The following is a 19,464-nucleotide window of genomic DNA, read 5'->3' as shown; positions in this document are numbered from 1 at the left end:
GAGGATAGAAGGTGTATTTAAACATTATAGCATCTAACTTCTACCTCACACATCCTGGTTTACATACTGTATCCTCATTGTGAGATGGGGCCTCTTTCCCAAACATTAACGAGCCTAGTCACCAAGCCGATGTGGCTGATGACCTGGAGGTCAAAGGTTCATGACCCCAGGTGAGGCACTGTCATCGTGTCCATGACCAGGCTACTTAACCTCTCATTGGCTAAGTCAAATCCCAGGTGTGACCGTGTGAGACTGCTGGGTAATATACAGTGTGTCAGTCACGCTGGGTTCTGGCTTCCTCTAAAACAGCCCAATGATTGTGTAGTCTGTCTGAGCCAGGAGGTCCGGTCAAGCAGGGAGACAGGGGTCGGCGAGGGATGAAGTCCCCAAAGTTCATGTTAATTTTCATCTGTTTATGATCCCTGTGTCGGCACCCCTCCTTCTCACTAACTGACTGACACTCAGAGAACATACAGACCAGGTGGAGACATCTTGTTAATGCCCTGACCAGCATGGACATAAAGAGAGGGAGAGAGAGAGGGAGTGGGGAGGGAGGGTAGGGCTAATAAAGAGAGAGAAAGGGAGAGAGACAGGGAAAGAGAAGGGAGAGAGGGAGAGCGAGAAAGACCAATGCAGAAAAAGAGAGAGAGAGCGGATTGGACCAACGCAGAGTGTAAACGTCCCACCTCAGTCATTAGTTGAGCTCTCGGTAGATTTCTCGTACATTTCCACATTAGCTGGAATGTGCCAACAGGCCCAGCTCTGGGTATTGTAATGTGTATTTATATCCTCCTGTAAGGCAATCTCCTCCATGTCTTTGGTGAGGGGGCTAATACTGGGCTTATTGACCATGTTGCATAAGGAGGAAGAGGACAGCAGCACGAGGTTACTGTTAACACCTCAACAGATACACTAGAATATTCCTGTAACGTGACCTGGTGAAAGGGAAGCATGCCCCCCGATGGTTGAAAGTTTCAAATCACATGGTAGAAAGTGTGAAAATGTGAGTGCGTCCCTTAAGTAACAGTCATGTTTTCCTGTTATATGATATTCTCTCTCAGTACTCTGGGCATGTAATGGGGGCTTTCCTGACATGTCGAGGAAGAGGCCTGTCGATGTACCTGGTCAATTATTAACCTCTGAAGAAGATGGAGTCTCTGAATGCCATGCGAGGTGAGCATTTCCCTGTACACAACACACCGTACTGTAGGTTACATTTTATCATAGGTCAGAGAAGGGCCCTGAAGCCAAGTAAATCACACCTCCAAACACTGACGGACCAGGAGTAAGGTGACGTTGCCCATAGACACTGATCTTGGGTCAGTTTTGAATTTCCCCCACTATGGGTTAAGGTTAGGATTGGGGGAGGTGTAGTTGATCCTAGATCTGTACCTAGAGGAAACTTCACTCCGGAACGACTGACCAACAGTCAACTGAACTCACAACATTATCTATGTTACGTCAAGTGATGCACCACCATGCTCAGTTACAGGGCAGTTATTGGAGTTTTACTCCAGAAATAGTCAGTTGACCGATTGAGGTTGAACTACAGGAGCAAAACCACCTAAAATGTCACAATATCATCAGTTCAAAAACATAGCTTTGTAACCTTTTCACATTATTTTCCTGAAGATTTGTTGACTTGATCGCCCCTGTTGCTTCTCTGGGTCTTCCTGCAGTCCTTCTCAACTTCCCACTGTATCCGTCCCTCTTCACCAGGAAAGCTAGACCCTCCCTGCGCTTTGGGTTTCTTGGCAGGGTATCCCGTGATTCTCCCTGACAGTTGAAACGTCACCCCCTTGACACTGGCGCCGATTTATGGGAATTTGCAGGATACACAGTAGCCCTGGGGAGAGCAGGACACCGGGGTGACACCACAGTGCCAGGCCTGAGAGGATCAAGTCCCTATCTACACCATCATCATCATCTAGCAGAGAACTCTGTCTGACACCATTTGGTCTCCAATGAGAGGAGACTATGGAGAGAACCCAGACCTTTATGGAGGCTAGTGAAGTATCTCCAACCCTCTGTCCTCCTGTCCTCTCCAGCCACCAAGCCACATCTGTTCCGTCCTGAGGAACAGACAGACAGGGGGCCACTGAACATTGAAATGACTGTTGCACAACTAATTGAACTTTCATTAGAGCTGAAACGGGTCTGTGTCCCATTATCCGCACTTGCATACTACAGTGTGTGAACCAATATCTTAGATATCTCCAATCTATCTTAAGATGAATGGACTAACTGCAAGTCGTTCTGGATAAGAACATTTGCTAAATGACTAAAATGTCAATGTGAAGTCATCTACAGGGTCTGAACATTGTTTTTTTCACCCAATTATCTGGACCCAGCTCAGCAAGAGAGCTTTGTTTATTGTCTTTGCATGTACATTGATAAGGGATACTAGAGTCTCGTGGCTCCACTAACATCATGTTGATTGAAACTCCTACTTGTGTTTCAGATGTTTTTCTAGAATGGAAATGTCACACAGTTTCACACAACCAAGAAAGTTTTAACTTGTATTAAGGCCTCCCGAGTGGCGCAGTGGTCTAAGACAAGGGGTCACTACAGTCCTGGGTTCCATGAGGCGGCTCACAATTGGCCCAGCGTCGTCCGGGTTAGGGGAGGGTTTGGCCGGCCGGAATGTCCTTGTCCTTGCACTCTAGCGACTCCTTGTGGCGGGCCGGGCACATGCACGCCGACTTTGGTCGCCAGCTGTATTGCGTTTCCTCCGATACATTGGTGCTTCTAGGCTCCGGGTTAAGCGAGCAGTGTGTCAAGAAACAGTGCGGCTTGGCAGTGTTGTGTTTCGGAGGACGCGTGGCTCTCAACCTTCGCCTCTCCCGAGTCCGTAGGGGAGTTGCAACGATGAGACAAGACTAACTACGAATTGGGGAGAAAAAAGGGTTAAAAGTAAAATCATGATTTGTATGGTAATTAACAGTCAAATGAATGATGTGAAATTATATGGAATCAGCAAATTTGCCCCAGCTGAAAAGTACGTTCCGCTTTTACAAAATGGGGTTTTCAAACTGTCCTCAAGTCCAAGACAGGAACCAACATGATCTGGTGATCTGTCAGCAAGAAACCAATCAAATCTATTTTGGCTTCCACATGTGACTGCTCCCCCAGACCCTTGTAAACAAAATGGAATGGGCGTACATGTCATGAAACGCTCACCATATACTGTATATCCAGTGATCGAGACGACAGGTCTTCCTCTACTACTTACTGTGGAAATGTATCACGTCTTCATTTACAATTAACTTTCACATCTTCACTACCTCTGAAATTGAGTTAATTTCATCCACACAATCCATTCTCCTCCTATAAACATACTTCTCATCTATTGTGAAGTGGATCTGCAGCTTCTCCTTGACCATGGCCTTCAGCTAAGACTCCCTGGGGTTGTGTGAAAGAAGGTCTGACCTGACTGCAGTAGAATAGTCCCATTGAACAGGCCAGAACCAACCGGCCTATTGTCCTGGATGGGCAGCTGCTGATCCCAGGAGGATGTTGGAATGATCAACGAACCCCGAAACCCCAGCAGGATTAGGAGCGCTCCCTAAAGTGTCAGTTACTGGGAGGGATGAGTACATTTACAGGCTGGAACAGAGCTGTAGAACAATAGAATAGTGTAGTGGATGAGGCATGGATTGATGGTTGGTCTGTAACAGGGTTAACTTTCATTCCTCTTAGGTTATCCAAATGATAAGGTAAAGGTCTAGGATACAATATGTAGAAGAAATTGTGTATTTGATGGGCAATATTTCAATAGAAATTGAAATCAACTTTAATTTGGGTCATTTACATCAGGGATATCTTATCCAAATAGGTTTAGAAGAGATTAGTTGACATGGGCCAGAGAGATGTGTCACTGACTGGCACAGGGATTCCAGAGCCCTGACTTGAAAGGAGTCCCTAGTTCCCAGGCTTCCACAACAAGGTAACTGGAGCCGAGGAACAGAGTGTGACATCCATGGGACATCCATAAGGTGTAACCAAGTGTGGTTGCACAACAGTATAGTACACACTGATCTGGAACGTACTCAATGCACTGCTTATCATACAGTATGATATTACGCACACATACACTACCGTTCAAACGTTTGGGGTCACTTAGAAATGTCCTTGTTTTTGAAAGAAAAGCACATTTTTGGTCCATTAACATAACATCAAATTGATCAGAAATACAGTGTAGACATTGTTAATGTTGTAAATGACTATTGTAGCTGGAAACGGCAGATTTTCTATGGAATATCTACATAGGCGTACAGAGGCCCATTACCAGCAACCATCACTCCTGTGTTCCAATGGCGCGTTGTGTTAGCTAATCCAAGTTTATAATTTTAAAAGACTAATTGATCATTAGAAAACCCTTTCGTAATTATGTTAGCACAGCTAAAAACTGTTGTTCTGATTAAAGAAGCAATAAAACTGGCCTTCTTTATCTGGAGCATCAGCATTTGTGGGTTCGATTACAGGCTCAAAACTTTCTTCTGAAACTCGTCAGTCTATTCTTGTTCTGAGAAATGAAGTCTATTCCATTCGAGAAATTGCCAAGACACTGAAGATCTTGTACAACGCTGTGTACTACTCCCTTCACAGAACAGCGCAAACTGGCTCTAACAGAATAGAAAGAGGAGTGGGAGGCCCCGGTGCACAACTGAGCAAGAGGACAAGTACATTAGAGTGTCTAGTTTGAGAAACAGACGCTTCACAAGTCCTCAACTGGCAGCTTCATTAAATAGTACCCACAAAACACCAGTCTCAAGGTCAACAGTGAAGAGGCAACTCCAGGATGCTGGCCTTCTAGGCAGAGTTGCAAATAAAAAGCCATATCTCAGACTGGCCAATAAATTAAAATATTAAGATGGGCAAAAGAATCACTGGACACTTTAATAAATGGATCACTAGTCACTTTAAACAATGCCACTTTAAATAATGCCACTTTAATAATGTTTACATATCTTACATTACTCATATCACATGTACAGTTGAAGTCGGAAGTTTACATACACTTAGGTTGGAGTCATTAAAACTTGTTTTTCAATCACAGGGAATTTTTACGAGGATTAAATGTCAGGAATTGTGAAAAACTCAGTTTAAATGTTGAAGTCGGAAGTTTACATACACTCAATTAGTATTTGGTAGCATTGCCTTTAAATTTTTAACTTGGGTCAAACGTTTCAGGTAGCCTTCCACAACCTTCCCACAAAAAGTTGTGTGAATTTTGGCCCATTCCTCCTGACAGAGCTGGTGTAACTGAGTCAGGTTTGTGGGCCTCCTGGCTCGCACACGCTTCTTCAGTTCTGCCCACACATTTTCTATGGGATTGAGGTCAGTGCTTTGTGATGGCCACTCCAATACCTTGACTTTGTTGTCCTTAAGCCATTTTGCCACAACTTTGGAAGTATGCTTGGGGTCATTGTCCATTTGGAAGACCCATTTGCGACCAAGCTTTAACTTCCTGACTGATATCTTGAGATGTTGCTTCACTATATCCACAATTTTCCCACCTCATGATGACATCTATTTTGTGAAGTGCACCAGTCTCCCCTGCAGCAAAGCACCCTCACAACATGATACTACCACCCCCGTGCTTCACGGTTGGGATGGTGTTCTTCACCTTGCAAGCCTCCCCCTTTTTCCTCCAAACATAACGATGGTCATTATGGCCAACAGTTATATTTTTGTTTCATCAGACCAGAGGATTTTTCTCCAAAAATTACGATCTTTGTCCCCATGTGCAGTTGCAAACTGTAGTCTGTCTTTTTTATGGCGGTTTTGGAGCAGTGGCTTCTTCCTTGCTGAGTGGCCTTTCAGGTTATATCGATATAGGACTTGGTTTACTGTGGATATAGATACTTTTGTACCTGTTTCCTCCAGCATCTTCACAAGGTCCTTTGCTGTTGTTCTGGGATTGATTTGCACTTTTCACACCAAAGTATGTTCATCTCTAGGAGACAGAACACTTCTCCTTCCGAGTGGTATGACGGTTGTGTGGTCCCATTGTAACGGCCGTCGAAGGGAGTAGACCAAGGTGCAGTGTGTTGAGTGCTCATCATGTATTTATTGTACTGAGAACACATATACAAAGAAACAAAAATGACAGCCAAACAGTTCTGTCAGGTAAGCAACGCTAAACAGAAATTAACCACCCACAAAACCCAAAGGAAAACAGGCTGCCTAAGTATGGCTCCCAATCAGAGACAACGATATACAGCTGTCCCTGATTGAGAACCATACCCAGCCAAAACAAAGAAATACAAAACATAGAAAAAAGGACATAGAATGCCCACCCTAGTCACACCCTGGCCTAACCAAAATAGAGAACAAAAACCTCTCTATGGGCAGGGCGTGACACCCATGGTATTTATACTTGCGTACTATTGTTTGTACAGATGAACGGGGTACCTTCAGGCATTTGGAAATTGCTCCCAAGGGTGAACCAGACTTGTCGAGGTCTACGATTTCTTTTCTGAGGTCTTGGCTGATATCTTTTGATTTTCCCATGATGTCAAGCAAAGAGGCACTGAGTTTGATGGTAGGCCTTGGAATACATCCACAGGTACACTTCCAATTGACTCAAATTATGTCAATTAGCCTATCAGAAGCTCCTAACGCCATGACATAATTTTCTGGAATTTTCCTAGCTATTTAAAGGCACAGCCAACTTAGTGTATGTAAACTTCAGACCCACTAAAATTGTGATACAGTGAATTATAAGTGAAATAATCTGTCTGTAAACAATTGTTGGAAAAATTACAAAGTAGATGTCCTAACCGACTTGCCAAAACTATAGTTTGTTAACAAGAAATTTGTGGAGTGGTTGAAAAACAAGTTTTAAATGACTCCAACCTAAGTGTATGTAAACTTCCCACTTCAACAGTACTGCATTTATACCATTTACTGCACCTTGCCTATGTCGCTCCGCCATCGCTCATCCATATACTTGTATGTACATATTCTCATTCCCCCTTTAGATTTGTGTGGATTAGGTAGTTGTTGGGGAATTGTTAGATTACTTGTTATATTTGTGTATATTAGGTAGTTGTTGGGAATTGTTAGATTACTTGTTAGATATTACTGCACTGTTGGAACTAGAAGCACAAGCATTTCACAACACTCGCATTAACATTTGCTAACCATGTGTATGTGACCAATAAAATTTGATTTGATTTGAAGAACACATACACTGGACAGAGGAACTCTGCCTAGAAGGCCAGCATCCCAGAGTCCCCTCTTCACTGTTGACGTGAGACTGGTGTTTTGCGGGTACTATTTAATGAAGCTGCCAGAACCCACAAATGCTGATGCTCCAGATACTCAACTTGTCTGAGAAGGCCAGTTTTATTGCTTCTTTATCAGAACAACAGTTTTCAGCTGTGCTAACATAATTGCAAAAGGATTTTCTAATGATCAATTAGCCATTTAAAAAGATAAACTTGGATTAGCTAACACAACGTGCCATTGGAACACAGGAGTGATGGTTGCTGATAATGGGCCCATGTACGCCTATGTAGATTTTCCATAAAGAATCTGCAATTTCCAGCTACAATAGTCATTTACAACATTAACAATGTCTACACTGTATTTCTGATCAATTTGATGTTCTTTTAATGGACAATTTTTTTTCTTTTCTTTCAAAAACAAGGACATTTCTCAGTGACCCCAAACTTTTGAACGGTAGTGTACATACACACACACACATACATGCATGGCACACACACGCACATAATAGTTTCATAAATATTCAGGTAACCCCAACGCTAATACTATAAATGGTAAACAGTGGCCAAAAGGGTGACAAAAATATACTTGGCTAATTTCTTGGCACATGTCATGGACACCGTATCAGTGACGACTTGTATCCCAGCTGAGAAGCAGACTTTGTAGATCTTAGAAAAAAATGTCAAAGGCCACATAGCACCACTGAGAAGGCTTTCATCTATTTTATGGATTTAAGATGAATGAGTCCCAGATCTATTTATACTGCCTAGATACCACGTGTGTCATTTTGACTGCACATTCATATCTATTTATGATTGGACATGCCACAAGTTACAACTGCACTTGACCGTTCTCTCTGTCTAGGATATGTTTCATTGAAATGTAATATTCCATACTGTAGAATTTCAGCCTACAGTAGGTTGGGAATTGGGCTTAAAAGTTGAAAGGTTTTGATAAGACTATTCAACAAGAACGAATATACTTTATTATTATTATTAGTTATGAACATAATGTTGTTGGAACTTTGCAAGTCAGTTGAGGGCCAATATTTGTTCCACTTAGGCGAGCCAACTTCGTGGGGAGGGCCTGAAGATTTCATTGACAGTTATCGTGCAGGTTGATAATGATACCTTTCACCGTGAAACAGATATTGAAAACACCTGTCATAAGCTTTAAGTGACGTTTTTACTTTCATTGAGAGGTGTTAACGCTTATTTATTTTCTACACAAACTCGCTTGGTAGTAAAAAACCCCATTGAGAAAATAAAGGTTGATGCACTGCGACAGCTAAGCGTTGGATAGAGTTTCACATTCTATATATAAGCCTGGTGACTTGTGTCACTGGGCTATTTAAATGCCATGCAGTGTCCCACTGTCAAAACATAGGCCGTGCGAGGGTAGAACAGTATGGTGGAACTTTTTGAGACCCACACTTATTTCTTCAACGATCTGCGCTATCTCGAGGGAGATCATGGACCATTGCAGCATTTGGACATGGCGGGGGTGTCCCCTTTGTACCACGGGAATGACAGCCCGTTGTCACCTGGGGGGGATCCGTCCGAGACTGGATGTGACAGCAGCGGAGAGGAGCATGTCCTCGCACCCCCTGGTCTTCAGCCGCACTGCGAGGGACAATGCCTCATCTGGGCTTGTAAGGTTTGTAAAAGAAAGTCTGCACCGACCGACAGGCGCAAAGCGGCCACTCTCAGAGAAAGAAGGCGGCTCAAGAAGATCAATGAAGCATTCGATGCGTTGAAGAAAAAGACCGTGCCCAATCCGAACCAGCGGCTGCCCAAAGTGGAGATTTTACGCAGCGCCATAAACTACATCGAGCAATTGCAGGACCTGTTGCATACACTGGATGAGCAAGAAAACCCCCCACAAAATGGCTCATATAACTATAACGTGAAAGAACACCATGTAAGCTTCATTTGAGTAATATTGGCATCTGCATTTTTTATGTCACTTTATGCGTACAATAATTTGCTTTATACTTAAAGGGAAAATTGCCATAACGGGAAATATCTTACTGTGTATTATACTTGTAGGCCTACTTCTTTGTATAATAACACGTGTGTTAGTAGACACTTAAGCTAATACATGTGTGTGTACGTGAAGGCGTCCAATAAGGAGTACCATTGGAAGAAGAACTGTCAAAACTGGCAGACCTCAGCTGATCATTCCAATGCACCAATGACGAATCAGAGAGAAGGTTGGTGCCAATTATGAACAGTAAATTAGATCTAAATTGCTCTTTTGCAACTCATCAACTGATTGTAGATGTTCTATTTTTCAGGCTTCACTGAGTCTTCAGCGTCCACCAGTCTTCTTCGCCTGTCATCAATCGTTGACAGCATCTCAAGTGAAGAGAAACCGACTTGCAACGAAGAAGTCTCAGAAAAATAATGCATTATTTATTGGAATTTTGTAGCCTGTATAAGCGACGTCAGCATTTCGTATTTCCATTGTCTATTTCGAAATTATTTTCACTTCTTTATTCATATGTTTTAGTTTCCATTTACTTATATTCATTTGTACAAATTAACGGGCATTTTGTGGTCACTGTTTTCTTTTAAATTGTATGAATGGTCAATATTTTCTTTCTAAAGTATGACAACAATGGAACTATAATATTTTATTTCCAAATGGACATTTGATAATTGTAAATATTTTCTAATATATTAACAACTTAATTTATTTTACATATAAAAGGCAGAAACAAAACGTCAAGAGATTCATTGTTGTATTTGAGTATTTCTATATGAACTGACCAACAAATAAATTGTAAGCATTGTATCTTACAAGGCATCTACACGTTTTGTTTTGTTCATCACTAACTATGCACTTCATTATTTATTTTAAATACTTGTCAGGTATTTTAAGGCAATTTTAGTTTTTTACACATTTTGATATAAAAACAAATTACATTTTGTACAATATATCGCCTTGACACATGTAGTATAAATAGTATCATGAAAACCATGCATTTAAAACCTAAGGTATTCATTTTTGAATTATCCTATCCTATGTTGTACCAGTTTTTTCATTAGACTTGACTCACTCCAAATACTATAGTTTAATGTATGTTTGTATGGGTACTTAAGGTAGGTCCTACTGTGTTCAACCTCTTTGCAGGTCATGCCATTCTTATTATGTGACAAACCTTCAGCCATACCTTCCAGGTCCCATAATGATATCCGAGGATATCCCTAATGTCCCCACTAACCCACTTGATCATGTGGAATTTCAATAGAGCTATGATACTGTACATGCAAGCATCGGCCACAAGTTCCCCCAGTATTCATGGGTATTAGAAGACCATAAAATCCAACGGGACCTGAAATAGCCTGGGCTCCTCTCTTTGTTCCAGCTGGCAGAGAGCTAGCCTGGTCCACTTCAGTAGCGTTACATTTACGTTTTAGTCATTTAGCAGACGCTCTTATCCAGAGCAAATTGCAATTAGTGTGTCCATCTTAGGATAGCTAGGTGAGACAACCACATTTCACAGTCGTAGCAAGTATATTTTCCCTCATAAAGTAATTAGCAAAGTCGGTGCTAGTCGGAAAATAATGGATTTAAAATTGTTTTATTATTAAGTATTATTACTATTATTATTATCATTATTTTACTATTATTATTATTATTATTTTGTCACCTCTAAACTCAGATATGCTTCGACGTGGAAACTTGGTTAGGAGGCAACGGTGCAAAGCCCTCAGTGATAATGAAGCCAGCTATTAGGTCCTAATTAATGATCACTTGTTTGATCATGCACATTAGCACAACGTTGACACATACTTTACAAAGGACTCCCTGAATGTATGTTTGATATGATGACCTCTTTCTCCTACATGTGTTGACTTGGGGAGGCCTACTTGTTTATGATCCCACAGTGCATTGCTGTGCTGACCTAACCCTGCATCACAGTGAGCACTGCTCTTCTCCCTCTCAGGTCTCTGTGGCTGGCACACTGCCCTGCTGACCCCTGTGTGTCCAGCCTGGTGTCATAGACTAGACGTAACATAATGTTAGCCACAACACATTTGAATTGGTAACATATCATAAGAATTATAAATTCAAAATATATTGTACGAATTGCAATTCATATCTTATCATACGAAATGTAATTCGTAAAATATCATACGAATTGTAATTTGTAACATATAATAAGAAATGGATGATGAACATCCCGAAATGAATACATGTCATACCAAACGTAAAATATCATCCTAATTTCCGCGTTCCGGATTTTTGTTTACTATGTTACGTCCACCCGAGTCCAGGTTGTTTTGTCTGACTTTCCCTCAGCCCTCACACAAAGGTAAGCATACCCACCTCACACTGACTCATGACCCCAAGCACACACACAACTTATTAGTGACTCATCCAACAGTCATTTGAAAAAGAGGCCATAGTAGAGATGCACTAGGGTCTCTGTGCTGTGTTGTTTTGTATTGCCGCTGAGTACATTCAAATTGATTAGCCTTACAGTCTTTGTATAAAGGCGTAAAAGTCTTTAGGGTAGGGTACGTTTTGGGTGATTTCTCAAAACAGCAGATTGCATATCCAATGTACCAACATTTATCCAAATCACAATGTCAAACCACCCATGCTCCTATTTCTAGTGCGATTAAAACTAGATTTAATGAGCACTTCAGTGATGCCTGATACAGTAAGTACTATCAAAGGATATAGGGCCTGTACTTCAAAGTCCTTTCACATCTTTCCTTTACTTCTGATTCTCTCACTGAACCAAACTGAAACTAGATAGCCCCCACAGTAATGTTATTTTAATGGGATCGAAGCAGCTTTCTCACAGTGAGTTTGTGGGCCTGTTTCCTGGTGTCCATGAGAATTGTCCAGAGTCTTCCTTCCAAAGGCTCTCCTAGATCCCCCTAAATGACTTTGTCAATCTACTGTTTGTTTTTGGATAATATCATTGATATTTTTTTCCAAAATCTACCACCTGCTCAACATTGAGACCTAAACCTTGGGAAAATAGCAATTACCACCTTTATGTTGAGGGGGACGTTATTTCATTGGGACCTGTTATTTTAAGATTTAGATGCAAATTGATCAGTCTGGGGTTTAATAGATGTGATTCCTATACTAATGTCTGTGATTACTGTCTTATTTATGTATAATACAGTCTTTATAAGTTAGGTGTTATAGATTCAATTGTTTAATCCTCTCTCTGGGTGTTGTAAATGGAGGATAAGGGCAGTATGATGTATTATCACCATTTGACTTGTTAGTAAACAACTTCGGCCTGCAATTTTACAGAGATTTCCTTGTCACTTATGATGCGCTCGAAATGGATTTTGCTGTGTAGGATGTGTTTAAAAAGTCAAGGCCGATGAAAGGGGAGATTTTATAGGGGAGGATCAGCCTTTGGGAGAAATGCCTTGATTTATCAGGCTTTCCTAGAATATCCTGCTACGAAATGATTCCCTGCAACATTGTAGTTGGCAGCACACTGCAGCTCCCTGCCAGACAAGTGGTGTTGCCAATCAAAAACCCTTGTCATGTGATATGATCTAATGCACTCATTAAAGTAACTGTCCAGTCAAAGTCTCACTTTTAAAAGTTCATATTCTGTTAACTCATACCCAAATAATCTTGTTGACTCATCCAATACTCGCATTTGTGGCCAAAGCCTAAATTGGACAAAAAAACACTTCAATAACCCCACCTCAAACATTGGTTAACTGGAAAAGTGAAATACTATACATGAAGGATTATATAAAGTGTGATTTAAATGATTGTATCAGTCTGAAACATGTTGTTCATCAGACAAAATGGAGATGATTAGTCACCATACTCCACATCTTTCAGAAATATAACAAAAATACGTTTCCATCTATGGCATATAGAATCTGTGGTAAATAAACCTTTATGGAACATTTGATATATGACCCTTATGGAGACCGGATAAGAGGGGCACAACATCACATGAAATCAAAGCTTAAGCAGTTTAGAAGAAATAAGGGTTTCACACGTGAGGGAAAAGGGACATTAAATCCCAGCTAATGCCCTACACTTAACTCTGCCTCTGACCCCTGACAACAACTCTGGAATAGAGGCGATAAAAAACAAACCCCCTTGTTCCCAAGAGACACCACTAGCACTTCAGATCACAGAGCCAGAGTGAGTGTGTACATCGACTGGAGCAGCGCATAGGCCTCTGCTAGATGTATCGCCATTGACACCATATGCTGGTGCAATTGTATCCTATAGGCTCAATTAGCTGTCGGTTGTTGCCAGGTTTTCTCGTTGTCCATACTGTTGGGGATTGTTCACAGTCGATATAGCCTTTGATCTCAACGGCAGCATCGAGGGCCAGGCTCATGCCAATGTCTTCTTCAGCTGTGCGCAATACAAACTCGGACGGCAATTCAGTGGCAGGTACTCGAGTGTTTTCTTAGGTGTGCGCGGTTCCCAGAGATAGAGGAGGACAAACGTTTTGACACGTTGTGAGAAATATCCACATTGTATCCTTGTAGGGTGTCAACAAACACAAAGCTCGAATAATTACTCCGACGACTGAAACAGGCAGCGCATCATGGCTATTCATCAGTGTTTGTTCTAGTTAGTTTCTCATGCATAATTAGGCTATGCACATGTGGTTCGGGCGCAAGCCGCCTCTTTCGAGATGCAGCTTAAATAATGAATATAGCATGCTTATTAACATGTATTACAAGCCGAATGTTTTCAAAGTTAACACAATTGTAATGTCAGATTTCTAATTTTATTGAGTAAAATTGATCAAGGATACAATGCGATGCAGGACTTTTAAGAGGGGCCTCAAAACAGTACATTATTGGACTTTGAGACCTTTCCAGGTGCAACACTTACTGTGCTGTGAAAAAGTATTTGCCCCCTTCCTGATTTCTTATTATTTTGCACATTTGTCACATTTAAATGTTTCAGATCATCAAAGAAATTGTAATATTACACAAAGATAACCCAAGTAAACACAAAATGCAGTTTTTAAGTGATCATTTTATCAAAGGTCAAATAAAAAAATACAAAATCTCTGCAACACTCCACCTATCAGGCCTTTATAGTAGAGTGGCCAGACGGAAGCCACTCCTCAGTAAAATGCACATGACAACCCGCTTGCAGTTTGCCAAAAAGCTCCAAAAGATTCTCCGGTCTGATGAAACCAAGATTGAACCCTTTGGCCTGAATGCCAAGCGTCAGGTCTGGTGGAAACCTGGCACCATCCCTACGGTGAGGCATGGTGGTGGCAGCATCATGCTGTGGGGATGTTTTTCAGTGGCAGGGCCTGGGAGACTAGTCAGGATCGAGGCAAAGATGAATGGAGCAAAGTACAGAGAGATCCTTGATGAAAACCTGCTCCAGAGAGCTCAGGACCTCAGACTGGACAATGACCCTAAGCACACAGCCAAAACAACGCAGGAGTGGCTTCGAGACAAGTCTCTGAATGTCCTTGAGTGGCCCTTGCCAGAGCCCGGACTTGAACGCGATCGAACGTCTCTGGAGAAACCTGAAAATAGCTGTGCAGCAATGCTCCCCGTCTAACCTGACAGAGCTTAAGGGAAAAAAGCTATCCGAACCTTCATGGCCCTATATGACATAGTAATTGCCCCCCTCTTGTTAAATCATGAATTTACTGTGGTTAATCAAATTTTTTGGAAAGCTGAGTTCAATTTCACTAGCCACACCCAGACCTGATTACTGATTAAAATTACCCCAAGAGCGCAGCGACGACTCATCCAAGAGGTCACAAAGGTCATACAGAGGTCATCCAAGTGTTCATGACTCAACCATAAGAAAGAGACTGGGCAAAAATGGCATCCATGGCAGAGTTCCAAGGTGAAAACCACTGCTGACCAAAAAGCACATAAAGGCTCGTCTCACTTTTGGCAAAAAACATCTTGATGATCCCCAAGACTTTTGGGAAAATATTCTGTGGACTGACGAGACAAAAGTTGAACTTTTTGGAAGGTGTGCATCCCGTTACATCTGGCGTAAAAGTAACACAGCATTTCAGAAAAAGATCATCATACCAACAGTCATATATGGTGGTGGTAGTGTGATGGTCTGTGGGCTGCTTTGCTGGTTCAGGACCTGGACGACTTGCTGTGATTGATGGAACCATGAATTCTGCTCTCTACCAAAAAATCCTAAAGGAGAATGTCCGGCCATCTGTTCGTGACCTCAAGCTGAAGCGCACTTGGGTTCTGCAGCAGGACAATGATCCAAAACACACCAGCAAGTCCACCTCTGAATGGCTTAAAAAAACAAAATTAAGGTTTTGGAGTGGCCTAGTCAAAGTCCGGACTTGAATCCGATTGAGATGCTGTGGCGTGACCTTAAAAAGGCGGTTCATGCTCGAAAACCCTCCAATGTGGCTGAATTAAAACAATTCTGCAAAGAAGAGTGGGCCAAAATTCCTCCACAGCGATGTGAAAGACTCATTGCCAGTTATCACAAACACTTGATTGCAGTTGTTGCTGCTGAGGGTGGCACAACCAGTTATTAGGTTTAGGGGGCAATTACTTTTTCACATAGGGCCATGAAGGTTCAGATAGCTTTTTTACCTAAATCAATAAAATCAGCACTTAAAAACTGCATTTTGTGTTTACTTGTGTTATCTTTGTGTAATATTTAAATTTGTTTGATCTGAAACATTTAAGTGTGACAAATGTGCAAAAAAATAAGAAATCAGGAAGTGGGCAAATACTTTTTCACAGCACTGTATATGTACATGTTTAAATGTATAGGCCTATCTGTTTAGAATATAATTTGACATGGCTATAATTAGGTTTTAAATGGTGTATGTTTGGCTATGACAGTAAACTAGGTCTTGCAAATTATTCACGAATTGAAGCCCTCGTGTTAATTGCTCAATTAGCTATTTAATGAGCTTTAACAAACATGGACACCCCGTGTATGAAACCTTCAATGATGAGTTAGGACCGGTTAGAGGAGTTACCGCAGCAATGTGAATGATCGGGATTTGAAATGTTACACCTCCCTTTGCAGCTGCGCTGCATCTGTAACGCTGCTATTTGTCTCAAGCATAAAATTGGCCTGCAAACTCTTGCACATGGTTCACCTCGTTGCTATTGCTCAGTTTTAGAAAACAAAACTAATCTCCATTATTATCACACTTTCATATGTGTAAGATTTTGAGTGATGGCTCATTGTAATATTAGTAGTGTATATATTTAAGAATTGGTATAGAAAAAGTACTATTTTGTCGGATCTGAGAGGTAAAGTTATTCTCCTCTTTACCTGTTCAACTATTGGTGTTCACCAACCATTACCTTTAGTCGGAATAGGTATGTTTCTTACAGAAAAGGGCCATGTAGTGGTGGATTGAGTGGGAAAACACCAGGGAGTGCAGATGTGGGGAACTCTGCAGGGTACTGGGGGTGAGGGAGCGGGTGGGGCGGAGAGCTGAGCTAACCCCAGCCTGCCTGGGCCAATGGGGCATGGTAATTAGATCTGGCCAATGTGGGCCTTGGGCTCTGGACTGGGGGCATATAAGGGGGGCCCCATGGCAGCAGCTCCCTCATATCACTCAGAGGTCTCCTCTCTCACCCCACTGCTCTCCCAAAGCAGAGAGTTATTTGCTTCCTTTCTTCAGCCACAACAACAGCCCAGCCATGGATGTCTTCTCCCCATCTCAGGTCTACTATGACAGCGCCTGTGCCTCCTCGCCAGAGGACCTGGACTTCGGCCCCGGGGAACTGGATGGCTCAGAGGAAGACGAGCATGTCCGGGTCCCTGGGGCTCCTCACCAGGCGGGTCACTGCCTTCAGTGGGCCTGCAAGGCCTGCAAGCGTAAGTCCAGCACGGTGGACCGGCGTCGGGCTGCCACCATGAGGGAACGACGCCGGCTGAAAAAGGTGAACCACGGCTTCGAGGCTCTGAGGCGCTGCACCTCAGCCAACCCCAGCCAGAGGCTGCCTAAGGTGGAGATCCTGCGCAACGCCATCCAGTACATCGAAAGCCTCCAGGAGCTGCTCCATGAGCATGTGGAGAACTACTACGGCCTTCCTGGGGAGAGCAGCTCAGAGCCTGGGAGCCCCTCGTCCAGCTGCTCCGACAGCATGGTGAGACTGAGACCAGACACACACGGACTCATATACAGCTTCACTCACTGTCTCCTCATCTCTGTGCAGCACACAGAGGTTTTATCAGGTCCTGCTAGTTCAGTGTCTGCTGAAACGTTTTCCCTCTTTGGACTAATTCAGAGTACTCTATTTGCATGATGGATCACATTGCTGTTAGCCTCTGTCTTGTTGTATCTCCCAAGATCTTGAGTTAAAAAGCTTTTGTTTGGGACTCGACCTTAGTAGCTTAATTCCAGATGTCTTTGAGCATGCATATTGTAATACTTTGATATTACAATGCGATATCTAATTTGCATTTAGAGTATCTCCTTGGATCTGAAGGGGAACAGGCTCACTTCAAATGTAGAATGTTTATTGAATAGACTTGCACTGATTGTGCTGGGGGATCTCAATTACAATGTTCCCTTGTGCATTTCATCTTCTTTGGCTGCATCATTAATGTAAACATCTCTTTTGCAGTGTTATACATGCATGATGCATTACGTTTCACATGGAAATGCTAACCTTTTTTATTGGTGTGTTTGGTGCATGTACATTACCCCAGTGCATGCATGATACCTTCTCAGTTGGCCAGTCAAGATTAGAATCAGCTCTACAAAACAGTGGTTAAAAGGTGATGCAATACTAAATAATAGAATGGATCTTTATGATGGTGGATGGAGTAATGGCTTTCCCACCGTTGTACACGTTATAGCCTAATAAACCCTGCTAAATCCACCTTACTGAAGTCTGGCAGGAAAGACTGTGCTTTTCTGCATTCCATCCTGACTGCATGTTCTCAGCCGCTGCCAGGATTTTCTGCAGATTTACTGGGAGAAGTGTCATCTTGCACAAACTGGTGTTGCTTCCACTGATGCAATCGATTCGCCACGGCTAGAGCCAGGCAGATCATGGGAGTAGCCTGCAACTTTGGCCCTGAGGTGGCTGTGAAATAAAGAACCCTAGCCAGACAGGCAGGAACAATGTGGATTTATCAGTCTGGCAAGATGACCAAGGATCACATTATTTACCTGTATTTTAATATTATTTCATATTTGTATGTTCTTATCTTAGTAGCTTTCTTTATTGTGCAGCATTTACAAACCTCAGTTGAGGAAAATGCATTTCAGACACTTCAAAATATCTGAAACATAGAGAGGGGAATAATATCACATGCTTTGTCATGACTGCTGTGCTAACGTTAGTTTACTCGGTTTCCTTGTAGGTTGACTGTAACAGTCCTGTTGTGTGGCCTCAGATGAACACAAGCTTTGGCAACAACTACAGTTACACTAAGAATGGTAAGACACATTGATTAATATGTTTCTTTTTGTTGTGTCATATAAAACTATAGACATAGTCTAATGAATACATCTAATGGACTTATGTAAGGCTATGGTCTGGTCAACCTGTGTGTGTTGAGTATAGTAAAACTTGCCAGGTTTACTTTCATTCGTTTTGATTCGTACTATAAAGATACGTGAATAATTCTGCCTTTCCATTTTAGTTCACCATACATATAAATTGACTCAATGGGACATGGTAGTTAACTGATCTCATCCATAAGATAGCTCCCTTCTTTGTCTTGACTGACCTTGTCCTTCCCCTGTTTGTCCTGTCTAGTGAGCTCTGGAGAGAGAGGTGCTGGTGCCTCCAGCCTGGCCTGCCTGTCTAGCATAGTAGATCGCCTCTCCTCGGTGGATGCCAGTGTACCAGCAGGGCTCAGAGATATGCTTACCTTCTCGCCCTCCAGCACCGACTCCCAGCCTTGCACTCCAGAAAGCCCCGGGACCAGACCTGTGTACCACGTGTTGTGAAGAAAACCTGCATTAGAATATAAATAATCTGATGGCCCTGATCTTCAACCGCATACCGCTTTTACTTCCTATTTCGGTGATGGCTAAGATCGATCAGCACCTGCCAACTTTTGTATTGTAAATAAGATTGTAAATATGTACTGTAAATGTTCATTTATTTTAAACAATATTATACCAAATGTAACATATTTAATTGATCCTTTTCATGTGTCTGTCCTAATATAGGCCTATGCATCCTTCAAACAAGTTGTATTTAAGCTATTGTATTTGTTAGCTTCACGTTTCTCATGATCAATAAACGTTTCAACAATTCTAGAGTTCCCACA

At 42.1% G+C, this 19,464-nt stretch overlaps 2 protein-coding genes across 2 annotated transcripts; both read left to right on the top strand.

The window, feature by feature from the left end:
* The first annotated feature begins 8,582 nt into the window (after positions 1 to 8,582).
* On the top strand, positions 8,583 to 10,045 carry LOC115180503 (myogenic factor 6-like). Its single transcript, XM_029742645.1, has 3 exons — positions 8,583 to 9,153; positions 9,352 to 9,445; positions 9,530 to 10,045. Exons 1-3 carry the CDS (start codon positions 8,641 to 8,643, stop codon positions 9,637 to 9,639), a joined length of 717 nt encoding a protein of 238 aa, XP_029598505.1. The 5' UTR covers positions 8,583 to 8,640; the 3' UTR covers positions 9,640 to 10,045.
* A 6,625-nt stretch (positions 10,046 to 16,670) lies between these two features.
* On the top strand, positions 16,671 to 19,464 carry myf5 (myogenic factor 5). The gene is made up of 3 exons (XM_029742568.1): positions 16,671 to 17,321; positions 18,547 to 18,622; positions 18,945 to 19,464. Exons 1-3 carry the CDS (start codon positions 16,698 to 16,700, stop codon positions 19,136 to 19,138), a joined length of 894 nt encoding a protein of 297 aa, XP_029598428.1. The 5' UTR covers positions 16,671 to 16,697; the 3' UTR covers positions 19,139 to 19,464.

Source organism: Salmo trutta, chromosome 40, assembly GCF_901001165.1.
Source record: "Salmo trutta chromosome 40, fSalTru1.1, whole genome shotgun sequence".
NCBI lineage: Eukaryota > Metazoa > Chordata > Actinopteri > Salmoniformes > Salmonidae > Salmo > Salmo trutta.
This window is presented reverse-complemented; position numbering and strand designations above follow the sequence as displayed.

What these genes read in the sequence shown, in the direction of transcription:
- LOC115180503 (XM_029742645.1), top strand. Translation starts at nt 8,641, where the DNA reads ATGGTGGAACTTTTTGAGACCCACACTTATTTCTTCAACGATCTGCGC. An exon ending in ATAACGTGAAAGAACACCAT is followed by an intron (nt 9,154 to 9,351) that starts GTAAGCTTCATT and finishes GTGTACGTGAAG; the next exon opens with GCGTCCAATAAGGAGTACCA. An exon ending in AATGACGAATCAGAGAGAAG is followed by an intron (nt 9,446 to 9,529) that starts GTTGGTGCCAAT and finishes TCTATTTTTCAG; the next exon opens with GCTTCACTGAGTCTTCAGCG.
- myf5 (XM_029742568.1), top strand. Translation starts at nt 16,698, where the DNA reads ATGGTAATTAGATCTGGCCAATGTGGGCCTTGGGCTCTGGACTGGGGG. An exon ending in CCAGCTGCTCCGACAGCATG is followed by an intron (nt 17,322 to 18,546) that starts GTGAGACTGAGA and finishes GTTTCCTTGTAG; the next exon opens with GTTGACTGTAACAGTCCTGT. An exon ending in CTACAGTTACACTAAGAATG is followed by an intron (nt 18,623 to 18,944) that starts GTAAGACACATT and finishes TGTCCTGTCTAG; the next exon opens with TGAGCTCTGGAGAGAGAGGT.